This window comes from Leptopilina boulardi, unplaced genomic scaffold (assembly GCF_019393585.1).
Source record: "Leptopilina boulardi isolate dan_hultmark-lab unplaced genomic scaffold, ZJU_Lbou_2.1 LbouV2_266, whole genome shotgun sequence".
Taxonomy (NCBI): Eukaryota; Metazoa; Arthropoda; class Insecta; order Hymenoptera; family Figitidae; genus Leptopilina; species Leptopilina boulardi.
The window spans coordinates 2908512-2934401 of NW_026137825.1; the positions used below are offsets into that span (position 1 = coordinate 2908512).

The 25890-nt window shown below is 21.8% G+C and overlaps 2 protein-coding genes across 8 annotated transcripts in view; one reads left to right on the top strand and one right to left on the bottom strand.

Moving 5' to 3' along the window:
- The window catches only part of LOC127281149 (5-demethoxyubiquinone hydroxylase, mitochondrial), a 28116-nt gene extending 5760 nt beyond the window's left edge, over positions 1-22356 (bottom strand). Inside the window, exon 1 of one of the 2 annotated variants that reach the window (XM_051304688.1) lies at positions 22334-22356. The gene's annotated coding sequence lies outside the window, so the exon portion shown is untranslated. Of the gene's footprint in view, positions 1-503; positions 653-22333 lie in introns of those variants that run through there. The other variant, XM_051304686.1, reaches the window with a different exon arrangement.
- LOC127281124 (DNA-binding protein P3A2) lies at positions 694-24980 on the top strand. Of its 6 annotated transcripts, none has more exons than XM_051304645.1 (8): positions 694-797; positions 5200-5599; positions 9480-9604; positions 9722-10147; positions 13111-13383; positions 14840-14974; positions 20144-20288; positions 24513-24980. In XM_051304645.1, the coding sequence occupies exons 2-8, from the start codon at positions 5422-5424 to the stop codon at positions 24842-24844; spliced, it is 1614 nt and encodes a 537-aa protein (XP_051160602.1). In that variant the 5' UTR covers positions 694-797; positions 5200-5421; the 3' UTR covers positions 24845-24980. The 6 variants fall into 6 exon arrangements, with proteins under 6 accessions (XP_051160602.1, XP_051160606.1, XP_051160605.1 ...); XM_051304649.1 differs by having other exon boundaries at positions 13111-13281; XM_051304648.1 differs by having other exon boundaries at positions 5200-5575.
- The last annotated feature ends 910 nt before the right edge of the window (positions 24981-25890 follow it).

Below are 25890 nucleotides of genomic sequence, written 5' to 3' on the forward strand. Positions count from 1 at the left end.
TATTAAAAATTTTTCCCATTTTTTTTTATTCTTTTTAGTTTCTATTTTAAATGTTTGCCTCATTTTTTAAATTTCAACAAAAACTTTTTTAAAACAATTCGCAATAATTAAAACAGGAAAAAAAACCCCTTAAAATGCGCAAGTGTCAACAAAATATAACCTCAAAATCGAGAAAACATAATTAAAATACGTCAATATTGACCCACAAGTTAAAATTAATTACGTAATATATAGAGAAAAAAAATTTACAATTCGAATATGGATATATATACCAGACACAGTAGACAAGCATCAATCAATCAATACCTGAGGCACTACCAAACCCTTAACCACACACATATATAGGAAAATAAATCAATAAACCCCCAAACGACAAACTGTCAAATAAACATGTACTCGATTCACAACTTTTAAAATAAATATTTGCTATTTTTTTTCTCACCGCGACAAAAAAAAAACGTAAATAATTTAAAGTAAAAAAATGGAAAAGAATTAACATTTACCTTTGTATTTAAAATTTTCTGAAATGAAATGAAAAAACCTTCGTCTCTTTGACAACAATCAAAACTCCCCATGATGCAATGCTTCTTCGAATAGTTGAAGTTAGGTTAATGTTCTCAACCAATTGGCATTGACTTTTAACACGGTCACGTGTTTCATGAACCAATCAGAATACATCATTGTCAAGCGCCATGTCACTCTCTCAACGAATCAAATTATTCCACTCTCTTCCACACAGTTCTTCTTGTCTGTGGCGTTCATCAAGTGCAACGTCCAACAAATACAACTTGATAATGGTGAGTTTTAATAATTATTAAAAATTTCCCCTCAATTTAATAAAACATTAAAACAACAAACATTCATTCTAATCAAACAAATTTATTAAAAACTCATCCGATTTTCCATATCGTCTGCTCCGCCGCCGATCATACGCGCAAACTCCATCAAAATGGCGACCATTCTCTATATACGAAAGAGAATTTTTTTCGTTCGCGCGCGCTTGTGGTGGTACTCGTGGCGCTCGAACCAACCATCATCATGATGATGATGATGGAGGTCCGGACTACCGTTCCACTAAGGCGATCGATACGGGGAATCGAGCGGGGTGACATGGCCGCTTCTGTCGTGCGTCTTGTTCGTTCACCTCTTCCCCGCATGTTATTACCATTATTGTTCGACAATTTTGACGCGTAGACATTTTAAATAACACATCAATGTTAATAGTGACCGCGCGCAATTGACTTTTTTTTATTTCGCGCACCAGGTGAATTGAAAAAAAAAAAAAAACACGCACTATTTTAAGTTGTGTGTATATATATATGTGTGTGTGTGGTGATAACTGTGACACAATATGACAATCAGGGCGTGGTGTAGAAATAATTTTAATTTTCAAAAAAAATAAATTAAAAAATTCTCTTTTTTTCTCTCCACCTCTTTGAGATCAAAAGTTGAGGTGATCCGCTGCACACGACGACGACGAGACAGAAACAACAAACCAAAGGTGCGTACGCAACTCGCGATTTTCACTGGGCCTGCTCAACGGCGCCCGCGGTCATGAGCCTTGCGGATCTCACGACTTTTGCGAGTTGCCCTGCGCATTTTCACTCTTGAGAGCACGTTGTTTGTTGTCAACTTTTCTCTAATCCCCCTCCTCTGGGTGACAAGCGTCTTCTTAATATTTAATTTAATATTTAACTGAGACCCCGTCGTCGTCGTCGACGTCGACCTCCACCGCGGGGCCCGTTTTGTAAAAAAAAAAAAAAAAAATGACACCCTCATGGTTCCAACCCTCAACATTTTCCCTTTAAATAGAAATTTGAATTTTTAAAAAAACAAATTTTTTTTGTTAATTTATTTTCAAATTTAGGTAATTTTTTTTTCGGGAAATTTTTCTTTTTTTATCGTTTGCGGGTTTGCTTGGGTTTTTGTTGTCGAGCGTTGCTTTCAATGAGAGCGAGCGAGAAAGAAAGATAGAAAATTATAGATATATAAGTGAATGAAAAAGAGAGAGAAGGAGAATGTTGGGAGGAAAAAAGTTTCGATTTCCTCTCCCCCTGCTCCTTTTCTCTCCCTCTTTTTCCCCCCTTTTGGTGGTTTAAACCCCCCTCCCACCCCGCGTTTCCCTACTTCTCTCTTCATCTATGGTTTATTTCTTATTCCTTTCGATATTGCCGATAGAGTTCGCCAAGTTACAGTGCAGAATCCACGTGCTTTTTTGACAGTAGATTTTTTTTTTTCTCCCTATTTTTGTTTATTCATTATTGCTTTTAATGAAAAATAAATTTTTGAGGTTATTTTTATCAAATTTTAGATGCGACAATAATTCGACAAAAAATAATTAAAAAAAAAAAAAGAAAAGAGGGAATTTTTTTGAAAAAAAAATTTTTCATTTTTTTCTACTTTGCTGAGTGCATAACCTCACTTTTGTAATTTCTTGAAAAAAGCTTAAAAAAAGAAATTCGTTTCAGAATTATATTTTTTCTTACGCGACATAACCTCAAAAATAAAAATAATCAAATTTTGTGATTAAAAAAAGAATGTTTTCTATTTTTAATGATTGAAAAAAAAAAAAAAAAAAGCATGATTTTTGATTAGTGAAAATTGGATTCAATTTTTTAACAATGGAGTAAGTTTTATTTTGTTTATTTAATAGAGAAAGTAAGTTTAATTGTTTAATAAAAAAAAATAGTGTTATTTTTCTATTGTTGATTTTCTTTTATTTAAAATTTTTTTTTATAAATATAATATTTATATAGTAAAATTTATAAAAATATATTTATTAAAAATTTATATATTTAAAAAATCAATATTTTTTAAATATTATTATTTAATTAAGTTTTATAATAAAACATATTTGTCAAAAATTAATTATTTTTTGAAAATATCTATATTTTTAAATATTTAAAAAACGCTTCAAGTCAATGAAAAATCGATTTAAAATTTGTTTTTGAATTTTTAAAGTGAAAATTAATCTAATATTTAAAATAACCTGGTTTTATGTAAATAGAAATTTTTTTTTTTTTTAATTTTTTAGAACTACATTTTTCGAAAAATTGGAACTTTTGTAAAATTATATAAAGAACTTTATTTTCATTTTTTCTTTTGCATAAAACTTTTAATTAATTAATTTATTATTATCTTATTTTTATTATTATTTTTTTAAAATTATTATTATTGTTTATTATTTATTATTATTATTATTATTATTTAATACCTAATTATTAAATTTTTTTAAAATTATTATTATTGATTATTATTTATTATTATTATTATTATTATTATTATTATTATTATTATTATTTAATACCTAATTATTAAATTTTTTTAATATTTATTAAATTTCTTAAAAATATTCATTAATTTTTTTTTTTTAATATTTATTAAATTTTTTTTGTAAAAAAAATATATTAATTTTCAAAGGCTCAAAAATTAGTAATTAAAAATTTTTGTTTAAAAAGAAAAATTTGACAATTTTCTTGTTGGCATTTAAAAAAGGAAAAATCAATAATAATAATAATAATAATAATAATTCGTTTAAATACATTAGATAAGTTCATTGTCCGAAAACCATATAGCATCTGTTCGTTTTATAGTCAGCTGAGAAAGAGAGAGAAACGTAAACCATCGAAGGGTGAGAGGGTTTTTTTGGGGGGAGAGGGGGGTGAATCTGAGGGGGGTAAATGTCGAGGTTATGGGGCAGATGTAGGGGTTCAACATTATGACTCAACTAAAACTGATATGTGTGTATCAGAACTTTAAATTTTATATGTACATATATATATATATATATATATATATGTATATAAAAATAATAGCATTAAAATTTAGAGAAAAAAAAATGTAATTTTTTTTTTCAAATTTTTCTGAATATTATTAATTTAAATTAATTAACATTGAAAGGAGAAGAAAAATAATTTTTTTTTTCAAAATAAATTTCCAAAATTTTAGTTAATTCTTAATTAGATAAATAATTAAATTATTTATTTAATTAATATTTAGGTAAATTATTAAATAATTAATTAAATAAGTGATTAAATTATTTATTTAATTAATTATTATTTAGATAAATTATTATTAAATAATTAATTAAATTATTAAATAATTTATTGGGTAATTAAATAAATAATTTAATTTTTTATCTATTTTATTTATTTAACTTAAAATTAAATAATTTATTTGGTAATTAAATAAATAATTCAACTTTTTATCTATTTTATTTATTTATTTATTTAACTCAAAATTAAATAATTTATTTGAAAGGAGAAAAAAAATAATTTTTTTTCAAAATAAATTTCCAAAATTTTATTTAATAATTAATTAGATAAATAATTAAATTATTTATGTAATTAATATTTAGATGAATTATTAAATAATTTATTAAATAAATGATTAAATTATTTATTTAATTAATTATTTAGATAAATTATTATTAAATAATTAATTAAATAAATGATTAAATTATTTATTTAATTAATTATTTAGATAAATTATTATTAAATAATTAATTAAATTATTAAATAATTTATTTGGTAATTAAATAAATAATTCAACTTTTTATCTATTTTATTTATTTATTTAACTCAAAATTAAATAATTTATTTGAAAGGAGAAGAAAAATAATTTTTTTTCAAAATAAATTTCCAAAATTTTATTTAATAATTAATTAGATAAATAATTAAATTATTTATGTAATTAATATTTAGATAAATTATTAAATAATTAATTAAATAAATGATTAAATTATTTATTTAATTAATTATTATTTAGATAAATTATTATTAAATAATTAATTAAATTATTAAATAATTTATTTGGTAATTAAATAAATAATTCAACTTTTTATCTATTTTATTTATTTATTTAACTCAAAATTAAATAATTTATTTGTTAATTAAATAAATAATTCAATTTTTTATTTTATTTATTTAACTGAAAATCCCGCAGTCCATTTAAACCGTATAGGCTAATTAATTATTAATTAATTTAAGTTTTGATAATTCTCAAAAAAAGGAAAAAAAAATATATATTTTCCTTCTTCTTTCAATGTTTATTATTTAATTAAAATTTTTAATAAACTAATTTTTTTGCCTTGGGAAACGATAAAAAAAAATCGATAACACGAAAATTCGATTAAAAATTTAATTATATCTTTTTGTTCTAAACTGTACCCTTGACCTAATTTTTTATTTTAATTTTCAGGTGAAAGTGATGTAAATGAAGAAAACAAGACTCTTGAAGTTCGCTTCATTGAAAAATTGGCTAGTGATTGATAAGAGGGAAATTTTTTTTTTTTTTTTTATTTGAATCCTAAGTTTTGAAAAAAAAACTTGGGAAACTAAAAGTTTCTTTGCTGAAAAACAAAAAAATTGGAGGGACAAAAATATATTCATCAAAATTGATAGTGACGAGAGAAGCGACGAGATGACTTCAATACACAGTACTGAGATTGAAAGACAGGAGAGAATCACCGATGACGATGACGATGATCAAACGAGCGGTTCCGAAGCATACGAGGAGGGCGATCTTTTATCAGCGGCAATGGATGATGATGTTACGGCCCAACTCGCCGCTGCAGGTTGGCAAATCAAACACGCTAATGGTGATTTCCATTTTTTTGCTTTTCTCACCAAATTTTTTGAGTTACTTACGTTCTAATCCATTTATCATGTTACTTTTTTCCAAAAAAAAAAAATGAAAAAATGAAAAAAAAAATCGAAAATTAAGAGAAAAAAAAATCCGAGAGAAAGTGTCCACATATTGAGGGATGTAAGTTTTGATATTTCGATTTAATGTTGCTTCGAGCATATTTGGTGACGAGTTTTTTAATTTTTAAATTTTTTATTTAAGGCCATCCGGGAGAAAATAATGGTTTTGTAGATTTCTTCTCATTTGAAAAAAATTGAATATTTTAGGTTGTAATTTTTTGGAAATAATAGAGGAAGGTACCCTGCCAGGGGCTCTTCTCGGAATTTTGCAAAATCTTGATAAATAATTATTGAAAAAAATGTTTAAACATTGGCAAAAAGGGGTTTCGTAAATTACTTCTCATCTTTAAAGGATAAAGTATTTCGAGTTGGCATTTGGAGGAATAATAGAGGAAGGGTCACTGAGTGGGGCTCTTCTCCATTTTTGCAATAATATTGTGAGGAAATTATTTTATTAAAGATTTAAAGTGGAGTAATTTGGGGTAAGTTAGTTCAGCAGCGGCCACTAGCTAAAATTGGCGCCACCTTCTGGGCCACTGACACATAGATTCAATGTCTGTGTGCTCGCCTCCCCTACTGTTCCCACTTCTGTCAAAAATCCAACTTTTATAATCACGATTTTCAATACTTTTCAACAAAATTACTTGTAAAAATGGAGATGATTCTTAATCAGCTCGCCCTCATCTAATTAATCCGACAAATCCGAACAAGATATTTCAAGTTATTTACGAGTAATATCTCGCGCGGGAAAACACTTTTAGGTTAGGGATTTTTCCCGGATGGCCTTAAATATTCATTTCGATTAAAATCGTTGTCGACTAATTAATTTTTTTTTTTTTAAGAAAAAATAAGAAATTATGAAAATTTGCGATTATCCAAGAAAAAAAAAATTATGAGCTTAAAAAAAATTTCGTACCTTTTTTTCAAAAAAATTTTTTAAATTTGACTAATTAAAAAAAAATTGCAAATTAAATCATTCTAGAAAAACACAATGAATAATTTCTGTAAAGTATCATTTTTAAAAATCGACAATAATTTTAATCTTGATGGAATGACCCAAAAATAATAATAATAATCAGTTAACTAAATTTTATTATTATTACTTTAATAATTGAGAGTTAGATTGAAAAAAATAATAGTTTTTTTTTTTAATGAACTAATAAGAAAAAGGTAACTTCAAAAATTCCGAAAAATTATTTTTATTTTGCGATTTTGCGTGTTTCCTTTTTTTTTTTTTAAATTTAATTTTATTAGTTAAATTTCGTAATGCACTTTGATTTTTAATCAATAGGGGACGCATTATATTTGCTAAAATTTATTATTAATTTGAATTTCCAATTTATTGAATTTCTTTTAAAGACAAATTTCTGATTAGTCAAATTTTATTGCAACTATAATTTATGTAGAATAATTAATTTATAAAATTGAATTTTCACATTGTTCTATTTTTATTACAACAAAATTTTTAACAAAATTTATAAATTTAAATAATTCTGTTAAAAAGCCTTGTGGAAATTTTTTTATTACACATGAAAATTCAAATTTTACATATTTGTATAACATTCAATTATTTAGAAATTCGATTTTATGAAATTTGAAACAACTTAAGAAAAAAAAATTCCAATTATATAATTACTATTTAGGGAATATTCATGAGTCCCTAATAGAATAAATTTATATATTTGCACAAAAAAAATTTCTTGAGAATTTTATTTTCACTGCTCTTTAACGCAACTTTTTCTCGTTGTTTTTTTTTCTTGTGACCTAATATTTCGTGTGCTTCTGTTTTTTTTTATTTAAAGTGAACTAATTGCTTTTTTTTTAATTTTTTTTTTTTTTTTAATGAATAAGAGTTTCGTCAAAAAATTTCCTAAGACTAAATCAATTTTTCTATTCGTTAATTTTTGTGAAATTTGATTAAATTTTCATTTAAAATAAAAAAAATTTATTTTTTAAATATTCGATCAAAAAATATTTAATTAGAAATTAATTTACAATTAATTAATAATTAATATCGTTATTGATAAATTTATTAATTGATTTTAAAATGTTTTATAAAAGAAAAAAAAATTTGGGACATAATTTATTTTATAATAATTAAAATAATTGTTTAAATAAAAATATTTATAATTATAAAAATTTAAATACTTAATAATAATAATAATAATAATAATAATAATAATAACAATAGTAATCACAAAAAATTAACGAAAATTAAAATTACTTTTAAATAAATAAATAAAATTTTTGGGTTACTAATTAATTTTCAAATTAATTTTTTTTAAAGATTTTAAATAATCAAAATTGTGGACGATTCAATATTGAAATTATTTTATGAAAATATATATTTTTTTAAAGCATGTGAAACTATTATTTATTGCAATTTAATTAATTTTGAAATTGAAAAAAAAAGAATCTTAAAATTTTTTTTGTTAATATTGTAGAACGTGTGTAGCTCGTCAATAATTATAATCTATTTACATTTTAATTATTGTATACATTCATCTCATCATCATTTTCATTTGCTTGCTTTATTTAAATGGCTTTCGAAAAAAAAATGCTTTCATGAAAAAAGATTAATTTACTTTCTTGTTAAATTAAATTATGAATTTTTTCATATTCACATTTTTCTATATATTATAATTTTTTTTGTTTTTTTATCAAAAAGAGGAAATCACCCTTTTTATTTAATGTACATATTGTGTATATATATATATATATTTATATTGTTTGATTGAATTTATATATTTTATTTACTATATATACTATTTAAGTTCTTTTTTTATAGGATTTATCGTTGTATTTTGAAAATTTGTATTTTAAAATTTTTCATGTACTGTAAATTATTTATTATTTATTTAATAATTCAAGAAGCTCACATAGAAAAAGTTTGAGCACATTGTAATTATAATTTTTTTTTTTAACGCTTTAACTAACGAAAATTATAAAATTACTAATTGTTAAAAATTTAAAACGAATTTTCGAATGGATAAATTTTGAAAAACAAAGTTTGGGAATTTTTTTTTTTTAATTTTACATGAATCTAAAAGGTTTAAATTTAATTACTATTTTATTAAATTAATTGGGATGTTCATTGTCCTAATAAAATTAAAAATCATATTAATTATTGAGCTAAGGTTTAAATAGTTGATTAATTTTTCAATAATATTGAATTCATTGGATTATAATTGAAAATTATAAATTTTTTATTAAATTGTTTTTTTTTTTACATTAATTTCGAATTATTTCCATTTTATTTGCAGTTACAAAATTATTTTTAATATTTTTTTTTTTTTTTAAACGTTATAATGTGTGATAAAATAGAGAAAAAAAAGTACTTTTAGATTTTCAGCACGCTACATTTTTTTTACTGCATTTTTACTGTTGCTTGAGCATTTTACTTTAGTTACAAAAGTTTGCAATAAAGAAAAATTAGTCATGCCATTACAATGTTATTTTTATGAATTTTTTCTGATTGAACAATTTCGGATTTTAGGATACAAAAATACAAAAAAAAAAAAAAAACGAAATTCTCTTCTTCACCTTTATTAATAATTATCAAAAATTAAATTCTAATAATTTATTTAATATTTATTCATTAGTTGACTAAATATTGAAAAAAAATTATTTTTTTTGTTCTGTTTGAATTTGTTACATTAAAAATTATAAAGTAAATTTTCGTAATGGCAGAAGAGACTTATTTTTCATTTGTGTCGCTTGCATATTAAACAATTTATAAGATTTATTGTAAATGAAACATTGAATAATAAACAGGACCCATTGGAGTTGCCGCGGCGGCCGCAATTGTTTCCGCTAAAAAACGAAAGAGACCTCATAGTTTCGAGACAAATCCCAGTATTCGAAAAAGACAACAAAACAGACTTCTCAGGAAGCTGAGAGTAAGTGAAACAATTTTTTTTTTAAAAGATAAAAATGTGATTAAAAATTTGTTACATTTCTTTTTTTTGGGGGGGAAATAATTAATATTAATTTGTTTTTTCTTTTTTTTTCATTAGCAAACAATAGATGAATTTGCAACGAGAGTTGGACAACAGGCAATTGTATTGGTGGCAACACCTGGTAAGCCAAATAGTAGTTACAAAGTGTTTGGTGCAAAACCATTGGAGGATGTTGTGAAAAATTTGCGTAATGCAATAATGGAGGAATTGGAAAATGCCCTCGCACAACAAGCGCCACCGCCTGTTCAAGACGATCCATCGCTCTATGAATTGCCACCGTTAATTATCGATGGTATACCAACGCCAGTTGAAAAAATGACACAAGCACAATTACGGGCGTTCATTCCGTTAATGTTGAAATATTCAACGGGCCGAGGTAAACCAGGATGGGGACGAGAAAGCACAAGACCGCCATGGTGGCCCAAGGAATTACCATGGGCGAATGTTCGAATGGACGCGCGATCCGAGGATGAAAAACAAAAGGTTCGGTTATTTTTTTTTTATTATATTAAATACTAGCAAAATTAAACGAGCGCCAAATTGAGTATTTAATTATTTGTTATAAAGAAATTAAAGATTAATATTATTAATAATAATTTAATTTATTAGAATATTATTACATATTAAATGATAATAATGAAAATTATATGTTTTACAGGCCTCGGATTAATTTTGATTAATTAATTAATTAATTTCGACTTTTTTTTCAAAAATACGACTTTTATCGACTTATTTTAATAAAATGCGACATTTTTTATTTACATTTGAAAAAAAATGTAAATAAAATACATTTTTTTAGTATAAAATGTAGATCTTTAGATCTTCTTCAATTCAAGAATTTAACAAATTTTGAACTAAATTGATTCTTCACTAAATTAATTATTTTTAATAATTTTAATGAAATACATCATAAATTCAATTATATCAAAATTATTTTTCAATTCAAATTTTTATGAAATTTAACAATTGTTTATAATTAAAAAAAAAATATCACAATAAAATTGAATTATTTTTTGAAAAATTTCAATTCAAAATAAACTAAAATTCAATTATTACCCGAAATTTTAATTCAAAATCAAATAAAATTCAATAATTATCAAAAAATTTCAGTTTAAAATTTAATTATTTACCAAATTTTCAATTTAAAATGAAATAAAATTCACTTGTTTTCTAAAATTTCTATTCAAAATTAATTATCCAAATTTTCAATCAAAAATGAACTTAAATAATTAAATTATTATCCAGAATTTCAATTATTTCCCAAAATTTTCAATTCAAAATCAACTCAAATTCAATTATTACAAAAAATTTTAATTCAAAATTAATTAAAAATCCAATTATTATCCAAAATTAATTATTATCAAAATTTTCAATCAAAAATCAACTAAAATTAAATTATTATCCAAAATTTCAATTGAAATTCAATTATTTTCCAAAATTTAAATTCAAAATCAAAGAAAATTCAATTATTTTCAAAATTTTCAATTCAAAATCAACTAAAATTAAATTATTATCCAAAAATTTAATTGAAATTCAATTATCTTCCAAACTTTCAATTCAAAATCAAACAAAATTCAATTATTTTCAAAATTTTCAATTCAAAATCAACTAAAATTTAATTATTTTCCAAATTTTTAATTTGAAATTAAAGAAAATTCAATTATTTTCCATATTTTCAATTTAAAATCAAATAAAATTCAATTATTACCCAAAATTTCAATTCGAAATCAATTAAAATTCAATTATTTCCCAAAATTTTAATTCAAAATTAATTAAAATTCAATTATTATACAAAATTTCAATTGAAATTCAATTATTTTTTAAATTTTCAATTTAAAATCAAATAGAATTCAATTATTTTTAAAAATTTCAATTTAAAATCAATTAAAATTCAATTATTTTCCAAATTTTCAATTCAAAATCTTTTAAAATTTAATTATTTTCCAAATTTTCAATTTAAAATCAAATAAAATTCAATTATTTTAAAAAATTCCAATAAAAATTCAATTATTTTCCAAATGTAAAATCAAATAAAATTTAATTATTCTCAAAAATTTGAATTCAAAATTAATTGAATTTTCAAAAATTTGAATTTAAAAGCATCTAAAATTTAATTATTTCTAAAATTTTCCATCGAAAATTTTTTTTTTTTGAAATTTCAGAGTGTCTAACGGTCAGGGTAGTCAGGGAAAAGTCAGGAAATTTCTGTAAATTTCTACAAAAATTAAAATTTTTTGTGAATTTAAAAATTTTTTAATTTAAAAAAACTTGAATGATTTTTATTACCATTTGTTACTACCATTAGAAATTAATTTATTGTTAAATATGTCAATAACCATATTTTTGTCCAAAAAAAGCAGAAATAAAGGGAAGTCAGAGAAAAATAAAAAAAATGTCAGGGAGGAGTCAGGGAAAAGTCAGGGAATTTTTTTCTCAATCCTTGTTAGACACCCTGAATTTAATAATTTCAATTATAACTCTAAGGAAATTCAATTATTTTTTTTTAACTATTTTAATAATATTCTTTGAAAATTCAACTATCTGAAACTATTTTTCAATTAAAAATGATTTTCAAATTATTGTATTTTGTCCGCATTTTCTAATAAATTTTTAGTGAAATCATCTCAAAATTTTAATTAAAAATCACTTAAAGTTTCAATTAATTTCAATAATCTCAATTTTAAATCTTTGAAAATTCAATTAAATTTAAAAAATGTTTTCCAAAAATTGTTTTTGATAAATTGTTTTTAGTTCTGTAAAATTTAATAATTGTTTGAAAATTAACAATAATTGAAATTTAATTATTTCTAAAAATTTCAACTTTAACCCCTCGAAAAGGATTATTATTAAAAAAAAAATTTATTTAAAAATCTGTAAAATATTTTTGTTAAAATAAAAAACAAATCCATTTTTTTTTGGAATATAAATCGACTAAAACGACTTTTTTTTGTGTCTTTAAGTTGATTCGAGGCCTGTGTTTTTATAATTAATATTTAATAGGTTATCGTTTGCCCCTGGTACCTTAAAAATTAATTTTTAAAAATAAATGTTTTTCAAATTACTATCTTGTACGAAATTTCCTGGCGCATCTTTTTTGCTCATCATAAATTTTTTGTATTTGTATACAATTTTTGAATCAATATACAACTTTAAAAAAAAATTTCGTTGGTAAACGTTGTGTACTTCAGCTTTGTGAATTGAATTTTCGAATTTGGAATTTTAAAGAAACTTATTCCGAAATTTGGAAACACAATTATACAACTTTGGCAAAAATGAGAAAAAGAATTGTCAAAATTTAACACGTCATAAGATTACTATTCAAAAAAAACACGTGAAATCAGAAAAGGCTAACTTCAAGTTAGGACAGAACAAGCATTTTATTATTATATAATGATTTCTTTCATTTTTGAAATTTTTTTTATAAATAAATATTTTTGAATTCACAGATATCATGGACACATGCGCTTAGGCAGATAGTGATAAATTGCTATAAATTCCATGGAAGGGAGGACCTTTTGCCGGCGTTTAGCGATGACGATGATAAATCGAATGTATTATTGCATCAAACGGTAGCGCAAACATCATCGCAAGGGCAAGGACAATCGCAACATCAGACGGTGGGAGTTGTTCGACTCAGCAGCACGGGTTCATCTAAGGGAAACTGCTCGCCACCGCAAATCATTGCCGCGTCACCCACATCTCTTGCCACTGCCACTCAGGTGGGAGTGGCATTCGTGAAAAACAAAAACGAATTTCCTTTTTTTTTTCCTTTTTTTTTTTTTTTTTTTTTCTTTATTCATTTTCTTCCCGTGAATTTTCATATCAAATAATGATACTGACATTTATCCAATATTTTTTTTTCTTCAAAATTTCATTTTTATTAGTTTTTCAAAGTTTTATTTTTTATTTTACTAAAAATTTACTTTTTATATTTTATCAAAAAAAAATTTTTATTTTACTAAAAAAATTAATTTTTTTATATTTTAGTGAAAAATTTTATTTTTCTACACTTTACGAAACTAATTTATTTTTTTTGTTATATTTTTCAAAATTTTTTTTTATTTTACTAAAAAAATTAATTTTTTTATATTTTAGTGAAAATTTTTATTTTTTTATACTAATACGAAACTAATTTATTTTTTTGTTATATTTTTCAAAATTTTGTATTTTTTATTTGCAAAACAAAAGAAAAAACAAAAAAAAAATTGACAATATTAACGCACGTATTGTGCGATTGTGATTGTTATAATTGAAAATTACGTGTTCACTGCGTGATATTTCATGGACGGAATATTCAGGCAAATGATAATTATGCTTTAAGCATTCTAATTTGTTCAAAGTAAAACGTACAAAATTATCTATCTCAAAACAATGAGAAAAACATAGTATAATTTTTGCAGCGATGCATTAATATAAATCCAAAACTCATTGGATCAAAAGAAAAGGAAATTAAATGAATTAAATGAAAAGCTCTGGGAATCAGAATTTTAATAATTAAAGAATAAATTGGGAATTTCTTTTTAAAGATACAGAATTTTTTTATCTAAAAAAAAAAGGAAATTAAATATTAAAATTTGACAATCGAGAATTTTTGGGAAATTAAAAATTTTTAATTAGGAAATGTAATATTTTTATTAATTATTTAAGGGATTTTTTCTAATTAAAAAATTATATATTTTTTTTTTTTGTAAAAGAAACTTAATATCAAAATTTAAATAATAAATATTTCTAATTGGGGAATTTTTAAAATTAAATTTTGCTGCAACTGAATTTTCATTTGAGAAAATATTTAAAAATTAATTAATATTTACGATATAATTTATTGGATATTTGTCAGCTCATTAAGCTTGTGTCGCGCTTATTTTCTTTTCGTTATTGCGTTTGGTGTTTATAGTTTCCCTTATGTTGAATTTGTTACTTTTTCTTCTCTTTTTCTTCTTATATATATATATAAAAATTCTTTTTATAAACATTTTTTTTATCACGCGAGCTTTTATAATTATTTGCATTTCACAATATTCATTAATGAGATTTATTATTATTATCATAGAACAATATAATAAATAAATTTATAAATTTTTGCAGAAATTTATAAATTTATTATTATAAAATAATATTTCTTTGAAGTTTTCTTTTTTTTTTTTAATCGTTTGTTATCTTTTTTTCTCAAAATAGTTGCAGTATCCAACGACAGTGCTTCAAACGATAACCAATCCAGATGGAACTGTTTCCCTTATTCAAGTTGATCCAAGCAATCCAATCATCACATTACCTGATGGAACCACCGCTCAGGTTCAAGGCGTTGCAACGGTAAGTCTATTTTGTCATTTTCTTTTTCTCTTTCTTTTCTTTGAATTTGTGCTTGCTTTTGAAAATTTTTTTTTTTTTATGCACCACACAAAAGTGAATATTATTTCTTCATTTCTTTTTTGATTCGATTTGATAAAAAAAAAAAAAAAAAAAAAAAATACACAAGAAATTTTTTAAAGTAGAGAATTTTGAAAATAATTTTTAATTTACATTTTTTTTTTTTTTTTGTTTCAAAATTAAATTCTTTTAAGAAAATTAATAAAATGACAATGCAAATATGAATAATAATTTCAGAAAATTCTGTTTTTAAATTAAACACAGTTTTGAAAGATTTAGATTTTTTTTTTTTTTGAATCGATTATTTAATTTTTTGTTCGTTATTGATTTTTTTTTATTGTATTTTTATTAGAAAATATTTGTTGTGCTTGCATGATTTTCTTAGAAGAAAAAAAAAACGTAGGGAAAATTTTTAACAAAAAAAAAAAGAAATAAATAATAGAACACATTTGTCACACGGCATTTTGGGCAAAATTAAAATTTTTTACAATATTTATTATTGAATACAGGCCTTGGATTATACTTTTTTCGATTTATTTTAATAAAATGCGACTTTTTCGACTTTTTTTTACATTTTTTTACAAAATTTTTAAACATAATACGTTTTTTTTTAGTATAATGCAAATCTTCTTTAGATCTTTTTTATTTCAATTATTTAACAAATTTTTAACTAAAATTCTTCACTAAATTAATTATTTTTAATAATTTTAAATGAAATTCTTCACAAATTCAATTATCTTAAACTATTTTTCAATTTAAATTTTTATGAAATTTAATAATTGTTTAAATTAATTTAAAAAAAAAATTAGCAAATAAAATTACCAAAAAATTTTTAATTCAAAATCACTTGAATTTTAATTATTTTCAATTTAAAACTTTTGGAATTCAATTTTTTTTTTTTATGTGATTTCTAATAAATTCTTCATCAACAGAAATCACTGAAAAATTTCTCTTATTATAATTATTGTCTGAAATTTAAAACAATTTTTTGAAAAAATTGAATTTAAAAGCTTGTAAAATTTAATTATTTCCAAAATTTTTCCATCTAAAATTTTTTGAAATTTAATAATTTTAATTATAACTCAAAATTCAATTATTTTTCATGATTTTTATAATATTCTTCGAAAATTCAACTATCCAAAACCATTTTTCATTTTAAAAGTTTTCAAAATATTATAATTTTGTCTGAAATTTCGAATAAATTTTTTAGTGAAATCATCAAAAATTTTAAATTGAAAATCACTTACGAATTTCAATTAATTTCAAAAATCAAAGTTTTTAATCTTTGAAAATTCAATTAATTTTTTAAAAATGTTATCAAAAATTATTTGATAAATTATTTTTAGTTACTGTAAAATTTAATTATTGTCTGAAAATGAACAAATTGAAATTCAATTATTTCTAAAAATTTCAACTTTAACTCTTGCAAAATAATTATATAAAAAAAATTATTTTTTTTTAAATCTGTAAAATTTGATTTGCCTGAAATTTTTTTCACCATCAAAACTAAAAATTGTGACAAAATTTTTAATTCGAATAAATTGCTTAAAATCGGACTTGAAAAAATTATAAAAATGGAAATTTAAGAATTACATTTACAGAATTAATAAAATGAATTTAATATCTAATAACATTAGTTATTTAAAGTAAAATATTTATTAACCAATTAAATTTTGTTAAAATAAAAAAAAAATCGATTTTTTCGACTTTTTTTTGGAATATAAATCGACTTTTTTTTTGTGTCTTAAAGTCGATCCGAGGCCTGCAGAATAAATAAATAAATCTAGGGCAAATTTTTTGTATTGCAGGATATAAAATTTAATTCATAAAAAAATATTTATTTTTTCCTTCAATGAACAATTAAATTATGAATAGAATTATTTTGATTATAATTAACAAAACTTTAAATGAAAATCGTGAATATAAAATATTTCGTAAAAACAAAAAGTAAAATAATTTTTCGACGTTATGGAATAAGAGAAAAGTGTTTTTGTTTTATTATTATAAAAAAAGGCGGTTTTTTTAAAAAAAATCATTTTTTTGTGGAATCATCCACTTTTTCACTATTTTTTGCAGGACGAACTTGAAAGATGTGTGGCGACCAAATTCATCATTGGGTTATAACCTCCGATAATAATTTGTGTTCTATTATAATTATTAGATTTAATTTGCACTTTCTGTACAGCATATAAAGCAAAATATAGACTTTTAAGTTTAGTCGAGTATTGTTTCTTTATTTTCGTTTATGCTAAAAAAAAAAAATCACGGATATCGAATATATTTATTCTCCGTTTTATTTTAGTTGTTTTCTCTAGAATAAGAATTAAAAAAAAATTATTGAATGTTGTAACGTTGGTGATGAATTTGGAATTTTCAACGTTTTATTATTTTCTTTTGTCGTTAATAATTTTCTTTTTTTTTGTTGCTTTCTTTCTATCGGAGATAGAATTTGTTCGATGTCGGTGTATAATTATTTACGTTTAATTAGTACATTTTCATAACGTTATATATAATTAAAATGTCAATTTCTTTTTTAAGCCTAATTACAATAATAAATTGTTTTTACTTTTTATTTGATCGTTACTTTTTTATTTAATTATTTTAATATTTATGTTTAGATTTATGTATTAAAATTTAAAATATTTTTATAATATTTTAGTTTATTAAAATAAACTCTAGGAGTTTATTTTTTAATTTATAAGTTGCATCATTTTAATAATGATAAATTATTAACACAAGAATGCGAAATTGCATGATTTTAGCTGAATTTTATTATTATATTTATAATGTAGAAATATTATTGTTTATTTTCTTAAATATGTTTAGTTAATAATATTCGAACAATATTTTCTAAGCTCTTTTTTAAAACAAAGAACTCTTGTAAAATATTTTAAAAGCTATTTTCATACTTTTTTTTTTATTTTTTTCAATTTTTTCTATAAAAGAGAATTGAAAAGTATTTACAAACAAAAAACGAACTGTAAAAGTTTGTTTCAATTTTTTTTCAATTTTTTACAGAAAATTTCAATTTAAAAAAATGTTATTACAAATAAAATTTATTTTTTGATTTCAATATTAATTAAATGTTAGTTGAGTAAAAATAACCAAAAAAGTAATTATTACGTTAAGTATAAGTTTATTACGTCATTTATTCTTTCTTATAGAAAAAAGTTATTATCATTTTATTTATTATTGTTATATATATATTTTTTTTAATTTTTAATTTAACCAATTTTTTTTTGAATTTTTTTTTCTCTACATAAAGAAAAAACTTTTCTTTTACCGAATTTTCGTTAAATTTACCTAATTTTATTTACTATAATTTTCATTTTACTAGTTTTTTTTTTTTACATTTAACTGATAACTTTTAATTTGACTAAAATGTTCTATACCCGAATTATTATTTTCCTGCATTTTTATTTATAATAATATTCATGTGACCGAATTTTCTGCATTTATTACTTTAACTTCCATGTTCTTTGCTTTTTTTTCATTTTGACAAAATTTATATTAAGTTCTATTTTTATTTTATTTGTTATTTCTATTTTTATCATAATTTCTATATGTGACAAAATTTTCCTTTGACCGAATTTTCAATTAAATGTATATTTTTTTTTATTATAATTTCCATTTTTAATATGCTATAATTTTCATTTGACCGAATTTTCATTTAAATTTATATATTTTTTTTTAATTACAATTTCCATATTAATTTTTTATTTGAATTTCCCTTTAACCGAATTTTCATTTAAAAGTATATTTTTTATTATAATTTTAATTTGACCCAATATATTCCTCCGAATTTTTATTTAAATGTGTGTTTTTTTTATTATAATTTACATTTTTGATTTTCCATTTTAATTTATATTAAATGTCACTTTTTATTCGATATAATTTTTAAGTGATCGAATATTTCTTTCACCGAATTTTGATTTAAATTCATATTCGTTTTTTCCAATTTTCATTAAACCAAATTTATATTTAGTTCCACTTATTATTTTCTCTAATTTTTATTTGAACCGAACATTACCGTGAGCGAATTTTCAATGACCAAATTTTTCTTTGACCTAATTTTCATTGAACCAACTTTTTCTTTGACCGAATTTTCATTGACCTAATTTTTATTTGACCGAACATTACCGTGACCGAATTTTCATTGACCAAATTTTTCTTTGACCTAATTTTCATTTGACCAAATTTTTCTTTGACCTAATTTTCATTTGACCAAATTTTTCTTTGACCTAATTTTTATTTGACCGAACATTACCGTGACCGAATTTTCATTGACCAAATTTTTTTTTGACCTAATTTTCATTTGACCAAATTTTTCTTTGACCTAATTTTTATTTGACCGAACACTACCGTGACCAAATTTTTCTTTGACCGAACATTACCGTGACCGAATTTCCATTGACCAAATTTTTCTTTGACCTAATTTTCATTGAACCAACTTTTTCTTTGACCGAATTTTCATTGACCAAATTTTTCTTTGACCTAATTTTTATTTGATCGAACATTACCGTGACCGAATTTTCATTGACCAAATTTTTCTTTGACCTAATTTTTATTTGACCGAACATTACTGTGACCGAATTTTCATTGACCAAATTTTTCTTTGACCGAACATTACCGTGACCGAATTTTCATTGACCAAATTTTTCATTGACCAAATTTTTCTTTGACCTAATTTTTATTTGACCGAATTTTCATTGACCAAATTTTTATTTGACCGAATTTTCATTGACCTAATTTTTATTTGACCGAACATTACAGTGACCGAATTTTCATTGACCAAATTTTTATTTGACCTAATTTTCATTTGACCAAATTTTTCTTTGACCTAATTTTTATTGAACCGAATTTTTTTTTAATCTTTAATTTATCTTTAATCGAATTTTTATTCTTGCTCTTAACTTTCATGTGACTAAATTTTTCAATTTAATTGCTTTTATTATTTTCTGCAAAAAACAAATGTGAATTTTTTCATTTTACTTTTTTTGCAAATTTATTTCAGTTTTGTATTTGTTTTCTCTACTTATTTATTATTTTTTTTTTGTTTTTTTTTGGGAGAATTGAACATATTGTGGATCTAAAAAAACTCGATATGTTTAGATACACACGAGTCAAGGAGAGGTTCAAACATTGGCGGAAGTTACCGGTGGAGCTGAAGGCACAGTTTCCGTTGATTTGAACAGTGTGACGGAAGCAACATTGGGACAGGATGGACAAATTATTCTCACCGGCGAAGATGGACATGGTAAAACTGTTTACTATAGGCTCTGCACCGTCGCCAGCCAGGAAGCCATGGAGGAGTGATTCCTGACTTAATTTTTTGTTCCTATTTTTTTTTTGTTTTTTAAATTTTTCCTCCTCTCTCTCTCTCTATATATATTTTTTTTTGCATCTAGTTAGATCATGTCTCTAAGCTATTATTGTGGTAATTTTTTTTTTTTTTTTTTTTTGCATGCTGTCTTGAAAAGTGAATTTCTTTTTTGTTTTTTATAGGAGGAAAAATATGAAACAAAATGACGAGAGAATGAATGTGTCAAAAGTTTTGAAAATGGAGAAAAAAAAGCTTTAAGAATCCAATGAGATTTCTTTTTTTTTTTTTTTAAACAATTAAATGTCCATTAATATTTCAATAATTGATAATTTTTTTCTAATTGTGATTCTAATTGTTCAATTATGAAATTTGAAAATTATTTTATATTACAAATTTTTTAATTCAAAGAAAAATAAAAAAAAAAACTATGAAAATAATTTTTAATTTATAATTTAAATTCCTTTTTATAGTAGAAATTTGAACAATTAAAAAAAAAAAACGAAACATTGTAAAAAAATTAAAATGGATTCTTAAAGCTTGACCCTGGTGAAACGATTTCTCTAAAGTATTCACAGGGTTTTAGTAAATTTTTTTTTTCAAACTAAAAAGCAACAAAGGAAAACAAAGTACGAAAGCAAAAATTGCTTTTTGTTAAATTCTTGATTTTTTTTTTAGGGAAATTTTTATTTCATGTCTGGAAATATACAAAAAAATTTTTAATATTTTTTTGCAATTTTTGATTTTATTAAGACGAATAATTTGAGAGAAATTTTTTTCACCAGTGAGTCATTAAAATAAGCAAACAACGAAAATGTTTTATTATTATGATTATGAATAATAATAATAATAATGATAATAATAATGATAATAAAAAAATATTATTATTATTACAATTAATATCGATAAGATTATAATATTAATCTTGAGAAAAAAAAGAAAACAAAAATAAAAGCAACTGTACATAGATTTATTTTTTGGATTTTTCTTTATTTTTTTCGAATGAAGGGAAAATTTCGATAAACTTGTAATTTTAATTAATTAGCAATTATTTGATTTATTAAATTATTAAATTAGGATTTTTTATAATTGTTGTTTTTTTTTAAAATTAATTGTTTGCGTAAAAAATTTGAATGTTTTTTTTTTTAAATGACATTTTTACTTTTAGGAGTAAATTATTTTAATTATTAATAATTAAATGTGTTATAAAATTTGATTAAAAAATAATTTTTATTAGTTAATTATTGATTTTAATTCGTTTTTGAACTTTTATCAGTTTTTTTTTCATTAGAAGTAAGAAATTTTTTCAATTTTTTAAAAAAGCGGAATTTTTCGTCTCGTAATTGTAGAATTTTTTTTTTTAATTACATATTTCGTAGATTTGAATATTTTTTCTAATTGTTGTTGACTTCTCTGGTGAAAAAATTTCTCTTTCTATTTTTGTGGATTTTCTTTTTTTTTTCTTTTTGATCATATAGTTTGATAAGTTTGTTTTAAATTGAATTCATGTTATTTTTTTTTATTTTTTATTTCAAGACTTGAAAGAATTCTATTTTAAGAGATTTTTTCAAATTTATAACATTAATTTAAAAGAAAAAATTTTTTTTTAATAATTGTAAATATTCCTATTTATTTAATATTTAAGTTTTGCTAATTTATGACTTAAATTTTATTAATTAAATTATTTTTCTTTATTTATTTATTTTAATTTTTTTATTTTAAAATTTATTTACTTATTAATTTCTCATGATTTAAAATAAAATAGATTCTAAATTCGATTAATTAATAAATTTATTGAAAAATCTGCAAAATATTTTGCATATTTCTTTGACATTGAAAATATGCAAATTTAGAGAAATTTTTTCACTTGAAATTGAATTATTTCATTATAATTTTTGCCCTAAAACTATTGTGGTCTATTTTTTTTTGGAAAATTTCGATAAAATATAATTTAAAAAAAAAAATAATAATATTCAACTTACCTATGTAAAATATAAAAAATTAGGTTTCACTATTTGACGCCACTATTGCTTTCATCAGAAACTATCAAAAAAAAATTAAATTAAATTAAAAATTAAAAAATTGTAAAATTTTACAAATATTTCAAAAAAAAAATTATAAAGAACTAAAAAAATTACCGAAAAGAAAATTTCAGGTAAAACTTTACTGTATTCAACTCAAAAGTATGCGATTAACTGATGAAAATATAAATAATTGATCAATAAATGTATTATTTATAAAAAGAGCAAGTCAGTCAACTTTTTCGAAAAAAGAAACAAAAGAATCAATGCCGTGATATATATAAATATATTTAAATAAAAAATAAGTGTTTACTGAAATAATTAGAAAAAAAATTTTCAACTAAAAATTAATAATAATAATAATAATAATAATAATAATAATAATAATAATAATAATAATAAGAATTTGGTAAAAATGAAATAATGCATTTTTTTACGTTTTATTATTATTTAAATAATATTTTAACGTAAAGAAAGAAGTTTTTTCATTAAAATTGTTAATGTAAAAAAATTTAAAAAAAAGAAATACTTAACGATAAAGTAATACTTTGTCTGGTGAATTTAAATTTAGATTTAAGCAGGTATAAATTAAATGCATTTTTTTTATAAAAGCAGAAATTCATTGTCTTCTGTTTTTTGTATTATTTATTTATTTATAAAAAACACTGATATATTTATTGATCAAATTTTATTTTTATTTACAAAAGTTAATCACATTCTCATTGTATTTATCATATTAATGTTTTATTAAAATATTTTCTTTTTCGTACAATGGAATTTAAAAATTGAAAATGAAATTTTTATTAAAATTAAGATTAAAATTTAAAAAAAAAACGAAATTTTCTAAATATAGTCCACAATGAACTTTGGATAAAAATATAATGGATTGAATCGATTGTCAAAAATTTTGACGCTTTTTATTAGCACGTGTGTCGTATTAGTGTTTCACTGATAATAGAAAAAAATTTTCGTAGTCTTTCTTTTTTTCTTTTTTTTGTTCAAGAGTCTCATGAATAAATCTCTAAAATTCAATAGTTAGAATTTTTATTCGATATCTAGAAATTTTTTTTTTATGATAAATTCTCTAAATTTTCATTTAATGGAATTTTTATTCCATTTTTTATTAAAAAAAAAGGGAAATTTTAATTTAACCGAATTTTTATTTAGCTGAATTTTAAAACTAACCAATCGGAAAATTATTGGAAACAATTTTTTATTTAAATTGAATTAAATAGAAATTATTTTATTAAATAAAAATTCTATTAAATATAAAATTCTATCAAATAAAAATTTTATGAAAAAAAATTTTATTAAAAATTTTAATAAACAAGAATTTTGTTTAAAAAAAGAAAAATTTTATTAAATATAAATTCTATTGAATAATAATTTAGTAAACTTAAATAATTAAAAAATATTAAATTCAATAATTTGTTGTAAAAATAATTTAAATAAAAATTTTTAAATTTTAAAAATAATAATAATTCATTTAAATATAAATTCTGTTTAAAAATTCTAACTAATGAATTTTTGATCTTAATCATGTATTCTCTTTTTTTTTTTTTTGTAATGAAGAAAAAAAGAAAGAAGAATAATGTAGTTAATTATATAGTTATCGAAGATATTTATCTGCGATTCCATGAAAAATTAGAAACATTTTAAAGTGACTTCATCAATTTAAAATATGAAACTTGATAGTATATATTTATTTCTAGTTTGAGAAATTAAAAATTTTAAATCAAAGAGAAGAATAGAAATAAAAATTTCTAAAATCCTCAGTGAATTTAAAAAAAAAAATTTTTTTTCTACGAAAGAGGAATATTTTGAACTCTAAGCCAATTTAGTTCTCTATAAATTAATTATTATTAATTATCTATTAATTAATTATTTAATTCTCGATTTTTGTTCTCTACATTAAGGGGAGAAATTTAAATTTAAACTTCTGTTTATTAATTCTAAAAAAAAAAAATTATAAAGTTTCATTAAAAAATTAATGAAGTTACTCCAAAAATAAGTGAATCGCTTTTTTTCGTCGTTAGTGTGAATTATCGAAAAAAAAAATCACGCCCCAAAAAGTAGGGTAAAAAAAAAAAAAAAAAAAAAAATTCGGCAGAATCGAGGACACTCCTTTCCGGTGTTTCAGGATATCCAGTGTCAGTTTCTGGCGTCATCACTGTACCAGTTTCCGCCAGTATGTATCAAACAATGGTGGCAAATATTCAAAGCGATGGCACCATGCAAGTTGTCACGCCAATGGTTCAAGTACCAAAAATTGAGCCAGGCAATAATGAGGCGAGCATTGAGGCTGTCACGATACAAGGTCATCCAATGACAATGATAAATGCCAACGGTGAACATCAAGTTCTTCAGGTGATTTCACTTAAGGACGCCAATGTTCTTACCAAGGCAATGCAAGGTGAAATCATCAAAGACGAGGATAGTCAACAACAACAAATTGTCTCCAGTCCAGAGTAAAAAAAAGAAAAAGAAAAAAAAGAAAAAAAAAGAGAGAGAAAGGAAAAATCTCAAGAGGCTCTTCGAATTCTCCTCTTGTTTAACCCTCTTTAACGCATTTGCAACGTTTATTAAACGTTATTTTATTTCTATTTCATTTTTTGCATTTATTTTTATTTTTTTCTCTCATTTTTTAAAAAAAAACCCTAACAGGTAAGATTTATGCAAATTATTTGTATTTCTCTTTTTTTTTACAAATATTCTGTTTTTGTAATATTAATTTGCAAATTCAATTATGATTCAATTTAAATTAATAATTTTGATTTAATTATTAATTTTAACTGATAATTTTGATTGAAATTATTAATTTAAACTAATAATTAGGATTTAAATTATTAATTTAAGTTAATAATTTCAAAAATTTCTCATAAAAATCACTAATTCGAATTTTTTTTCAAAATTTTTTATTAGAAATATTTTCTAGACGAATTTTCATTTTTCGAATTAGCATTTGAGGGAATTTTTTTTTTTTTTTTACTTAAATTTTTATATAAAAAAAAAATGTTTAGCTATCCAACTTTTTCATTGGTAGAATTTTTTATTTTACATTTATTTTCTTTACATATGACTTTTTATTGAAACTAATTTTAATTTAAGAGAATTCTCATTCAATCGAATTTTATGTTTTTATTTTATTATTATTATTTTGTCAAAATTTTAATTGACAGAAATTCCAAATCATCAAATTTTAATTTGTCCGAAATTTTATTTATACGAATTTTTAAGTCTCCGAATTTTCATTTGTCCGAATTTTTATTTATACGAATTTTTGAAGGCGCCGAATTTTCATTTGTCCGAATTTTTATTTATACGAATTTTTGAAGGCGCCGAATTTTGATTTGTCCGAATTTTTATTTATACGAATTTTTGAAGGCGCCGAATTTTGATTTGTCCGAATTTTTATTAATACGAATTTTTGAAGGCGCCGAATTTTGATTTGTCCGAATTTTTATTAATACGAATTTTTGAAGGCGCCGAATTTTTATTTATACGAATTTTTAAGTCTC

Coding starts and splice junctions, on each gene's coding strand:
- LOC127281124 (XM_051304645.1), top strand. CDS start 5,422: ATGACTTCAATACACAGTACTGAGATTGAAAGACAGGAGAGAATCACC. Junction 13,384..14,839: donor CTCTTGCCACTGCCACTCAG/GTGGGAGTGGCA, acceptor TTCTCAAAATAG/TTGCAGTATCCAACGACAGT. Junction 20,289..24,512: donor CACCGGCGAAGATGGACATG/GTAAAACTGTTT, acceptor CCGGTGTTTCAG/GATATCCAGTGTCAGTTTCT.